The following is a 12,894-nucleotide window of genomic DNA, read 5'->3' as shown; positions in this document are numbered from 1 at the left end:
CTCCCCCCGCTCATGTTTTTTCAGCTGGTTAGGGCAGCAGTTTCTCTCCAGAGGGGCTATGAAGCTGTGAGAACTGCTGAACACATGAACAATAAGAAGCATGTGATGTTGTTTATAGACAGCATGGGTCTAGTGCTCTAAGCTCTTGGACTGGCCCTGTCTCGAATCATGGGTTTGCTTTGGCCTGACTGACGTCTCCTGGGTTGAAGAAGAACAGCAGGGAGTTGCACAACAGAAAACTGGACTCTTGTCACAATCTTAGCTTTACTCAAACATGGGCCTTAGCAACATTTAATATGAACTTTATGTTCACAAAGAGCTGGTCAGTTAACAGTGAATAACTAACCGAATGAACAGGGTATTGGATCAGGGTGACCACAGTGCTGTTTTTTCAGTGAAAATTCAGCTTTTTTAATGACTTTTATTTTTTTAATTACATAATACATAAATACTGAATTTATTTATGATTTAAATAATATAGTTTTGCATTAAGGTAATTCACCTTTGGCTAAGCCCCGCCCCCCTTAGTTACTGTTGCTATGTCCGTCAACTTCATCTGGGCTCTGGTTTGGTATCAACATGGCTTATGCTGTGACAGCTCTTCCTGCTGAAATTTTATCAAACGTTTATAAAGCAGCAAATAAAGTGAATTTTTTTTATTAACGAGGGTTTGGGGGGAAAGCACAAAAAAGAAGAAGTTTAAATTCCATCAAATTGAATTGAATAATCCTTACATATTCATATTGTGAATTAAGAATTTTAAATGAGTAAAAAAAAAAACTATATCTTAATAAAACATTTTGTATACATCTTAATGGAACAAGGGAACGGACCATTTAGTTTTTGTGATTCGTATTACCGGTAATATATGTAAACATCATTTTTTTTTTTACGTTTTTAATGAGATGGTCCATTAAGATTTATACATTTTTTTTATTAAGCTCTAGTTTTTAGTACTCATTAAAAAAAAGTCTTAATCAATAATATGAATATGTAAGATTTATACAATTCAATTTGATGGAATTTGTACATTTTAAAATGCTTAAATATATTGTTTTGAGTGATGTTCTTACTTGTCATGAAAATAATGCATAGTACAAAAGCCTGCTCCCTAAAATTGTCTTGACGGATGGTAAGCTTGTAACCTGTAGCATTTATGGAATCATGTAGCCTATATTAATGCTGCCAAAACAAAGCCACATTATTTTGTGATTTTACCACCTTTCAAAGAGAAGCCAAAGCTGATGTTCATTTATCTTGGTTTTGTTCCGAGTCTCCACATTCAACATTGGTCCAGTATCCTGACCATTAATCGCCAAAATAACATGTTTATAGTGTATTTTTAAGGTTCATGGAGCATAGATATGGAGGCTCTGTGTGCGGTCACCGCCACACGTGAACATCTGTAGCTACATGATGTTCTCTGCTGATGACATTGTTTGTTTGTTTTTTAATGCCATGCCAGCTCCTGTGGCTATTTTTATGGCAAGAAAAAACGATGGTAAAACTATACCATGTTTTTACAATTTATTTTTGCTAAAAACTAAATTACTAGCTATTAGGTTCCCTTTTGATTTCAGTCACTTCGACATTGCTTCAGAATCTCATGCTTTGTACTTTTTTCATTCCACTAACCTTTGTCAATGTCTAGAGACCCTTTGACCCGCCATTCTAACTTAAATGATTATAAATTATGGATATATCACAAAGATAGTTGAGATGTTGACTTTGTGCAAGGCGAAAATCAGGCCCTTTTGGTCTTGATTTAAATTTAAAAAAACTTGTGACCTGCTTGAAAAAAAAAAAAAAAAAAAAAACTTTCGGAATGGTTAGACATTAACCTTTCAATAACGTTTGAAAGAATAAAGGAAAAAGTAGACGAAGACAAAGTAAAAAAAAAAAAAAAACTACTGTATTAAAAGAACAGACAGCACACTAGAGAGGCTGCCATGAGGAGATGATCTGAGCAGCTAAACACTTAACAGACATTGTTCTTCATGGTTCTACCAACATTACAGTTCTACGCACATCATCCCTTTACTTTTTTTACACAATCTTAAATAAATCACTTCAAACTCTTCCACTCTTCTCCTGGGACATCATGCATTACAGTAACAGAGCACACAAATTCAAAACTCTAACAGACTGTGAAGGAAAAAATAAATAAATATATATAAAAAAAAGAATTCACTCAAGTATGCCATGTGTAACTCTCACTCCAAACGGAAATCATAGTCAGCCCAGGAATTGAAAGCAACAGAGACAATCGTGCAACAATGCAAAAGCTCCTGAGGCGCAGCAGTGAGCCGAGGCTCTGGCGACACAGCTTTCCCACCAGCTCGGTTCAGTTCTACAGTTGTGTCCCAGCAGGTTCAGGAAGGGGCCAGTCCGGGGCCGGGGGCCAGGCCGAGCAGCACGTGTGAAGTCAAGCAGAGCTGCATCTCTTCAAGAGCGACTGCGGTCTTCGCTGCTGCCCACTAAAACCTTGCTGTAAAGCTTCTGCTGCTCCTCTTTGAACACTTCTTTGACTTTCCCTCGTTTCAGTCCACCATCCCTGAGCAAGCAAAACACAAAAGCTTCAATGTGTGTTCTTTAAGTCCCAACTCATTACATTTGTGTTCGACACTTTATAAAGAGGAACCAACCATAACAAGTCTGCCAGTCCTCCCTTTCTAGCGATGGCTGCTTTAACCCTATTAGCAAACTGCACAGCGTCCTCTCCTTCCTGTAAAAAGAACAAGAATTTAAAACTTGCCTATATATAATGAAGGAGAGGTTTGGAGAAAATAAAAAATACATTCAAACGTTTGGGGTCTGAAAGACTTCTTAATGTTTTTGAGTCTATTATTCTCCCCAACGCTGCATTTATTAGATCATAAATACAGTACAAGTATTAATATTGTGAAAAATATATACAATCCAAAACAACTATTTTCTATTTTAGTCTATTATAATATATTATTTATTAATATAAAGGTCTTTACTGTCACTTTTGATCAATTTAATTCATCCTTGCTGAATAAAAGTATTGATTTCTTTTAAACAAACTTTTGAACGGTAGTTTTTCATCTCTTCTGAAGCGTCGCCACTCACCATTCGGCTCATTGGTGGAAGGTACCAGACGCTACACACGATGGCCCAACTGCTCATCATGTGCAGCAGATAGTTCACCATCCCAAATTTGCTGCTGTTCCAGAACGCATCACCAAAGCGAGGATCATACTGCCAAATACAACAGCCAGAGGAATTTAAAGACACTTTATAACAATGAAGATGACGTATAACATAAAAAAGGAGGTTGTTCTTACCTTTATGGCCACAGGATAAACTGTGCAGCCGATCTCAAAGCTTCCCTTCTTGAACATCATGACTGAAGTGTTGTTTATACAAGTTCCTTCAGAAAAGACAAAAAAAGGTTATTTATTCCACACATCACTATGAAATGGTTATTCATAAACAGGAGTTTTAACACTCACCCTCTGGGAATATAAGGATTGGCAGTTTGCTTTCATCTGCAACGTGGTCACTTAACCTAAAAAAAAAAAAAGTATTTGTTTGAATTTGTGACAAACAGAAATGCTCAAATTGTAAATGTAAGAAAATGGATGCGTGTGAGCAAATGCAATGTTACCGTTTGGCCACTAGGTGTCGGTCCTTCACTTCAGACCTCTCAAACCAGATGTGAGGACAGGCCTTCACCATCGCCCTCTGAATGACCCCCATCAGACCACCATGGACCTGGCCCACCTGATGCACACAATTATTCATTGCTAGTGTAATGGAGGCCAGCTCAGAGCGGTGCGAGTAGAACCGGAGGACTCATATTACATTAAACATCAATACTAAACCAAAGTCATAAAACACAAACATCACACTACCATAGCATAGCATCCGTCACTGGCCAGAATGATGACGTCGATAGGCGAGGTGTGATTGGCCACACAGATTCCTCCGTTTTTGGGTTTATTCTCACTTGAAGGAAATAAAGATAGTGGATAGTAAGACATATGGAAAATAAAACAATGCAACAGGCATACAGATGTGTAGCTGTAGTCACCAAGCAACATGACAACTCTAATAATGTTTAATACTGGAATATGTGTGTGTGTGTGTGTGTGTGTCAATACCTGTCATGATAGGTAATGATGGCCGTGAGGGCTCTTACACAGATCCGGTAACACATTAAATGAACCTTGTCGCTGAGATAATTCTTCATTCTGCACATTAGAGCACAGAAAACATTGTAAACAAAACACTTTTACATTAAAACAAGAGATTTAATGAGTCTTTGAGAATGTGTAGATCAACTAGCCAATATATGCATGCGTTAATATCTTATTACTAAAGTCAAACACTTTATAATATGTTAAATTATTATTATACAGCTCTTGAATACATTTTTATTGATTTTACACTACCATTCAAATGTCGGACAGATTTTTATATTTTTTTAAAGAAGATTTGATTAAAAATACAGTAAATTATATACATTTCATAATATATTACAATAAAAAACTGCTAATTTATTCCAATGATGGCAAAAAATACAGTAAAACCAGTAATACTTTGAAATATTTTTACAATCCAAAATAACTGTTTGCTATTTGAATATATTTTAAAATGTTATTTATTCCTGTGACGTCAAATTATTCCAGTCTTCGGTCACACATGATCCTTCAGAAATCATTCTAATATGCTGATTTGCTGCTCAAGAAACGTTTATTTGTATTATGACAGTTGAAAACACTTGTGCTGCTAACATTTTGGTAGAAACGGTGATAAAGTTTTTCAGGATTCTTTAAATAGAAAAGCATTTATTTGAAAAATAAATTATTTGCATCACTAGGAATGTCACTTTTGATCAACTTAATGTAATGTGTCCTTGCTGAATAAAAGTATTTTTCAAAAAATAATTGTAAAGGCATAATATGTAAGATTTATTATTTTATATGTAATAAAATATTCAAAAACAGCTTTCACAGTGTGATATATTTCATGCAGTTGTGTATTTACATTTTACAAAAATGTGTAAATCAAGCGAAACTACAGTTTTTAATAAGGTCATTGTCGCCAATCAACGACGTAATATCTGCGCTATCCTCGATTTCCGCTTGTAGAATACATAGATACCTCATTAGCGGTCGTTTCAATGGGCCGCTATATGCAAGCCGTTAATGAGGAATCTACATGCCTATCTATGATACAATATCTTGCACACCACTGTTGTGTCGTTCAGTCATCATGGTTCACGATTATTGATTGGCGAGTATATATATATATTATTTATTGCACACATACACTTATATTGCACTTTGTTTGTTCTTCAGTAACGATTTTTATCAAGTCTGGTGACCAAGTCTATGCAGTGAAATGAAGAATGTGTTGCACAAAAATATTTAGCCATAACTTGCAAATACTGTGGGTTTGTTAAAATGTACTTTTAGTACGATTGTTTTAAACGTGTAAAACTGCGCAGCATGAACCCACCAAATCATTTGACAAATAGTCACATATTAGTAACAGGCTAATATTGCATTACATTTCACGTTCCTGACAGCTAATTCATTACGATGACATAAAAGTGTGACCAAACGTACAGGTGATACAAAACTAATTTATTAGCTGATATATAATTTATATGATTGGTAAATTCTATACATTTCTGGATGGTGAAAACGACATCTCCTTCCACCCTCCTTCATAGCGTCATCAAACTTCATCTTTGTTATCGTTTTGAAAAATTACGTATTGTAGCTTTAATGATCCCAAAAGTCTGAATGGTAGTGCATATTATAAATATTTACAGTTTTCATTTAATCTCAGCAAAATTGAGCCAAACTGCTGCATCACATGACAGATCATAGTCTAAGAGACCCAAATTCAGTCATAACTCACAGTCACAACTCCGGTGTTTGACAAAGTGTAGTTAATGTTTTAGTTTTTTGCCTTTGTGGGCCAGAAAATAGTCTAAACAAATACAATGATTAGATGTTGTGACCAAGTATTTAAACCCAACTCAACAGCCTCAGACCTGTGTACCGAGACATACCTTCCATTCGGAAACAGGCCAACGATTGACGACTGAACCACAAGAAGACCGACACCAGTAAAAGCAAGCGTGACCCTGTAAGAGCAACACAGCAAATGTTGAAAGCAAGATCTAAGAAGGACACAGCTTAACATAATCACTGCACAAACATTATGTCTGCATTAAAGTAATCGTCTTGGGCTGGTGGAGATTACAAACAACCTCAGGTGATTTGCACATTTTTTCAGCATAGTTCTCTTGAATAAAAATACAAGGCGTCCGTTTATCCCTGCGCACTTGGCATTGGGCACCGTAAGGCCTTAAAACTGCTGATGCCTTAAAAGTGCTGACAGTTTAAAACCGGTGAATCTTAAAGTCCCATCGGTTTTTTTAGGTTTGGAATCGGGCCACACTGAACTTCGGCTATTTCTCAGTCAGGCTCCATCAGTTTGCTAATATATCTGCAAGCAGGAACCGAAACGCAAAATCTTTTCAGAGCCAGTTCATCAGTTCGTCTAATTGATTGAATAGTCCCGTTTGAAAACCACTACTCTGGCGATTACCAACCATATCCGTCCACAAAGCATTCATGCAGTATCCATCGATCCCCCCCTCACCTGAGAGGCAGTAGAAACCCGTATCGGATGAGTACGCCCACCCCCCAGAGCGCCGTGAGCCTGGTGCTGATGTGCTGGAAGTTGTAGTTGCTGCGGGTCAGCAGGTTCCAGGACTCCAGCTCCTCCGGCGTGAAGCGCTTGGTCACCTCGTCGTCGACGATGCTCTCCACACCTCGCCGGCAGAAGTTGAAGATGTCAGACATGTCAAACTCAGGCTCTGCACCGCCACGCCTCATTTCCTGGATCTCCTGTTCGAGGGACGCTGGTTCTTTAGCAATGATCCCTGCGGGGGAGGGAAAAAAGAGCAGGGTCACGACAATGTCGAAAATATGACGTTGGTGGGAACTCATGTGAATGATCTTTTTAGTGTTTCACCATTGCTGTAGGGTTTGTAGAGATGCTGATTCTTCTCTCTGGCTCCTCGCTCCATTCTTAAGGTCGCCCACTGAAAGAAGAATGACAATTATTCAAACAAATTAAATAAACTGCACACAGGAATGGTTCAGAACAGTATCCTGCTGTGTCCATTGTAGTATCGCAGTAACAAAGCCTCAAAATAGTGATATTTTCACACTGTGGTATTTATCCAAATATAAGGTAAAAAAAAAATGTATATTTGACCATTTCATCTTGTTATGGACGTGATGGTGGATGCGTATCATTATGGAATTACATGACATGAGTCTTAATTGGATCACTTAATCTTCCTTTTGTTATATTTGTTTTGTATCCCCAATGGCGGGCTAGTCTCATAACTCATACAGCTGTCATGAGGATGGAGACAGAAACAACATTCAAGCGATAAAAAGCCTTTGGGGCGCCAATTCCACAGAGATACAGCCACCGGGGAGGAGAACACAACGGCTGATCCGTGTGTCCTTGTGGAGACCTGGAGTTCAGCCAAAGCCCCTGAAAACCTCATATGAGCCCATACACAGCATCCACTGACAGTTCAACTGGCTTTCTTTTTTTTTAAAGAATGAATCGTTTTGTGGAACCAGTTCTTTATGATGATTCAGTCAAAATGATTCACAAAGCGTCTACCAACCTCATATTGAAATCTATAAAACCTATTTGAAACCAGAGCACTTGACTTAAAAGAATCAGTTCAGATTGAAATGAACTAAAATAACCGTTTTTTTTTAAAACCTGCCACAACACACTGAACTAAATACAGGATATCTGCATAGTGCATAGTTTTTTAAATTATAAGACCAGCACAAATAAAAAATAATATTGTATGTCCATGCAGAAACTCATACAATCTCAAAAATACATCATGCATCTTAGATTATTTTACTTAGTTAAACAAACTTGTATCGAAATATATACGAAGTTGAAGTTGATCGATATAGGATTTTGCTGATACAAAAATAATCCGTTTAAAGAAAGGTAAGAAACAGATTACTCTGCCAATACTAGTAAAATCTATATACTGAATGTGTTAAATTAAGTTCTTTGGAGCCGTTCACACAAACGTGTTTTATTCATTCCACTGAGTCTCACATTTTTAACAGCAAAAACACGTTCTGTGTAAATCGGCCCTTAGTCTTTACTTCCTGTAACCTTAAATTTGATTAGACTGAATTTAAGACTCTTGCGTAATCCCATATTTTGCCTTGTTTATGTATACCTGCACATGCATGTTCGCGTGTGCGGTGTGCACTCAACGTTTGATGTCGCTGCATCTGAATTTCCCCTAAGGGATCATTAAAGTGGATTAGTCAAGCAAGGACAGCAGCTGAGCACCGAGTGTGGAAAGATGTCCTTTCGCTGTGTGAAAGTAAACAGTGACTCTCTCGTGGTCACTGATGATGCCGTGACTCAGGGAGTTGTGGAAGCGGAGGTCGGGATGGCGAAAGAGTGAACAGTCAAGCTGCTTGTCAGACTAAATTTTGCTCCCCTGTTCAGGGTCACCGGACAAAAGAGTAAAGAAGTTAGTCACAGAAAAACAGCCATCTGGAGGTTCTTAGGGAGTCAGGAGACGGTCTGAACGAGTGACTACATCAGTCCAGATGGATGAGAGAGGGAAAGGTCACACACAGCTCCTACTGACACGCATTAAGCAAACAAATTGTTGCAACAGTTAGGAATATTTAGGCACCTCATGATTTGATTTTAAATGATAGAGTCAAGAATGTGATTCTTGATGCATCTCAATTTTTCAAATGACAGTGTAGAGGAGCAAATTAAATCGTGCATTAGACCTAATGATTTGCTTCATGTTATCCAAAGTATGTGATATTTTGCTGTCAAAAAGAGAAACCCAAGCATCAAGGACAGGCCATTGTTTCTCCCTTTCTGAATGGAAACGTGCAATAGGACTTCGGTTATTTCTATAAGAGTATACTACCATACTAACTGATTCTACAGGATACGGTATGCATACTATGAACAGTATGTCAATTCAATCTGTATGCACAGAACACACAGGTGATCTACTAAATTGCCACAATGTGCAGTATTACAATTAAGAATTACAGTTACACTTTATTTTAAGGTGACAGTTACATTGTAATAACTCAAATATGTACTGAGTAATATTAATTACCGTAACTACATGTACTTACAGTTAGGTTTAGGGTTACATCATTTACTTGAGTTATTACTAGAGCAAGGAAGTACATGTAGTATCGTGTAACTACGTCACCTTAAAATAAAGTGTTACCAGAATTATTTAAATGGATTCATAAATGAATGCATATTGATGCAAAACATCAAAAACTTTTCAAAAGTTTAAGGTTTTAATATTTGTTAAAATCTCTTATACTCACCAAGGCTGCAATTATTTGATCAAAAAACAGTGTAATATTGTAAAATATTATTAAAATAACCTTTCTATTTTAATATATTTAATATTTTTTTCCTATGATGAAGAAGCTGACATTTCAGAAGCCATTAGTCCAGTATTCAGTGTCACATGATCCTTCAAGAAATAATTCTAATAATTCTTATTATTTAACATTTATTATTATGCTTTATTGCCACCTAAATGGCCAATTTAATATATTCTTGCTTCATAAAAGTATTTATTTATTTCAAAAGAAAAAAAAAGTCATCCTGACCCCAAACTTTTGAATGGTAATGTACATGACCCACCAATGTGGGATTCACAATTAGTGACTTATGTTTTTTAGGCTTATATTTTCACATAAATTCAAGCAAAGAGCTACATGCTGATGATCTGAAGCAAAAAAAAAAAAACTTTCTAAAACGAGTAGTCGGGTACTCTCCGGGGGAAAGTTCACACATTTTCAAACCAACGCAAACTGCCAGATTCTTGCATCAACAATGCATGTTGTCTATAAAGTTTTGTAGATGAAAGAATATGTGACAGCACAGGTTAAAGTCTGAGGCAAAGTCAAATGACAGCCAGACCCTCCAGACTTACTAATTCAGTCAAACGTGAATGCGTGTTCTATTTTTAGCCTCTGGCATCTTTAGTAAAGGGAGAGAGAGCTGACTACTGAACTAAGTAGTAAACACAGAGCAAAAGACTCCCTGAATGACCTTTCAACTTAAATTATGAGACGTTTACACCACAAACAGACCATCTCACCTGGTTTAACTTTCCACAGCTCCTCTGATATTCTTGTAACATCTTCTTGATAATCTTTGTAAATGGTCTCACTCACCTCAAAAAGCTTGATCAGGGAGTTCATATACAGTCTGCGGATCCCGAAAGACACGCCGAGGATTGCGGGTACGATGATGAACACCAGCAGAAGGGTGAACCCCACCGTGAAGGAAATGCCCAGAAGCATACAGATCAGGCTGTCGAAGGGGAAGAGGTAGGACTCCATCTTGACCAAGACGCAGGGAAGGAACGATTTAGAAGTGACGAGATTACCTAAACTCAGACTGAAGGATTCCTCTATAGTGCCTCAATTTCTGAAGCCTACGCTGAAACACGGCCTTCGTGGGCATGTAGGGGAAAATTATCATTTTATATCCACATCCAGAAAATCAACACCTTACGATGCTACAGACATGTCTGCTGGACACATCAGGGTTAAGAAAACCCTGAATGAGACAGGAGTGTTGGAAATATAAATAAAAGTGCATAAATGTTCAATCTTTGCTCCTTTCAGTCTTTTGGAATGAACATTTCTTCATCAATGATCTATTTGAAATTGTCTCACATCACCGTCCACTGTCATTTCTGCCATATCTAGAAAAAAAGGAGGAAAAAAAGGTTTGTAAAGGCGGGTTCAAATAAGCTCATAATCAACTGTCCACATCAAATATTTTGTTTCTGACATATCTAGGGAAAAAAGGAAGGAAAAATGTTTTTGAAGAGTTCCACATCACAACTATGGAAGCATATGGGTAGCAATATTCAATTTGAAATGTAATATGCAAAATGACAATGCAATATGTAAAATGGCAATGCAATATGTAAAATGGCAATGCATTTCTTTATTTAAATTGTTATTTTCCATTACATTTGTACAACGTTTGGTGCAAAATGAAAATGATAATTAAATTATATAATTTACATTTGCCATTTCATACACTAGTTTTAATATGTAAAAGAAATACAATTTTATTTTAACACTTTATAAGTTACAAAATTGAAATGTAGCCTATTACAGAAATCATTAGATATGTTTAACATGTTCGAGCAAAAACTGTAACCAAATTATCATTTAAATGTTATTTTTTCTTAATTGCATTTACACTCACAGTTAAGGCACCTGTGATTGCATTTACATTAAATTTGCAAAATTCAAAGTGCAAATTGAAAATTAATCAATTATATAATTTAAATTTTCATTTTGCAACAACGTTGCACAAATGTAATGGAAAATGTAAATGTAAATACAGAAATGCATTGCCGTTTTACATATTGCATTGTCATTTTACATATTACATTTCAAATAAAATATTACTAGTGCCCATATCCTTCCATACACAACTGTCCACATCAAATGTTTTGGCATTATTTAATAAATAAAATGATACATGGCTTTCCCCCCTTTATGATTAATCATCTAAAGCAGAATTAGATTCCAAATAATTCAATGTAGTGATGAACACTATTAAACGACTGAGTAACGGACAATTCAACAGCACTCTAAAAGCTAAATATCTAGGCTATATTATAACACCTAAAGCATAATCTTCATCTTAACATCTGAAATAAATGTTAATTATATTGTAAATGAACCATAAATGGATCAAAACTGCAGTTGTATGAAACATTGTTTGTATGCAGATGTAACGTTAAATGACTGGATGCTAAAGCGCTTATCAACAGCTTTAATCACGTAATTAAACTCCCAAAGGTCTTTAAATGTATGAAACCCGCTGTTTATACTGACCTGTTCCCCGACTATGCCGTTTAAATGCTGATTTGTCCTCTCAACATTACTAATTTGACATTTTAGCAACGTGATACGCTGCTGTTGTTGTTGTTGTAATGCAACAAGTTTAAGAGCATCAGTAGCGGCGCGTTGCTCGATCAGCAGCATCCACAACTTCCGCTTCCGGTGGGCTCGGCTGCTTCGACATTGGCTGAGGATGTTTGCCTCTCCTACCACTGATCTCCGAGCAGTTGTTCTTTTACAGTCTATAGTGCGCTCGTGTTTCGGAAATAAATAGTTGCGGGGATAGCTGATTCTAGACCAGTGGCGTCTGCATTATTAATAGCCTAGTATTTTGTTACAAATATTTAGGCTATATATTTTAAACTAATAGTCCACTTTCCATGTTGTTAGGCTATACAAAAATCACTAAAATTGTCTTGTAAACTTACCATACTTTTAAAATGCATTTTATGTAGATTTGATTGATTTACTCTTGCCCATACCGTTCAAGGCCATTCAAACTCTGAAAATCCAATCCATTAATCCATCAAAACCTATTGAAAAACGATCGTATTTATTTATTTAGATTTGTATGTATGTATAGCCTATAGTTTTTTTTTAAATAAAATAAAACGGTTCTTTTAGTGATGCAATTTCCACCAAAACTAACAACTTTGCCCCAATAAACATTGGTTACTGACTAGACAACAGTGTCAGTAAAGAGCATTCCTTAGATGAAACGAGACGTCTATGATAAGAAAGAAAAATCAAAAAGGTATATTTCTATGCGTCACTTCCGATCTTTAATTTGTCAGATGGTGCAATAAGTGTGAACATTTTATTCGGATGTATTTAGAATGCATAAAAAAAGCCAAATTTGAATAACCTTAAACAAATAGGTTTGCCATTTTGTTATTAAAAAAAATTAAATGTAAGTTTC

General features: G+C 36.3%; 1 protein-coding gene across 1 annotated transcript; it reads right to left on the bottom strand.

Annotated features, from left to right (window-relative positions):
• Window positions 1-643: 643 nt before the first annotated feature.
• gpat4 (glycerol-3-phosphate acyltransferase 4) lies at window positions 644-12,219 on the bottom strand. Its single transcript, XM_079599940.1, has 13 exons — window positions 11,970-12,219; window positions 10,281-10,816; window positions 7,021-7,090; window positions 6,646-6,928; window positions 6,050-6,124; window positions 4,128-4,217; window positions 3,879-3,972; window positions 3,632-3,747; window positions 3,477-3,532; window positions 3,309-3,394; window positions 3,094-3,222; window positions 2,646-2,725; window positions 644-2,554 (listed from the first exon to the last, which is right to left on the bottom strand). Exons 2-13 carry the CDS (start codon window positions 10,446-10,448, stop codon window positions 2,446-2,448), a joined length of 1,356 nt encoding a protein of 451 aa, XP_079456066.1. The 5' UTR covers window positions 10,449-10,816; window positions 11,970-12,219; the 3' UTR covers window positions 644-2,445.
• Between the last annotated feature and the right edge of the window lie 675 nt (window positions 12,220-12,894).

Source organism: Phoxinus phoxinus, assembly GCF_949152265.1.
Source record: "Phoxinus phoxinus genome assembly, chromosome: 23".
In the NCBI taxonomy this organism is placed as follows: domain Eukaryota; kingdom Metazoa; phylum Chordata; class Actinopteri; order Cypriniformes; family Leuciscidae; genus Phoxinus; species Phoxinus phoxinus.
This window is presented reverse-complemented; position numbering and strand designations above follow the sequence as displayed.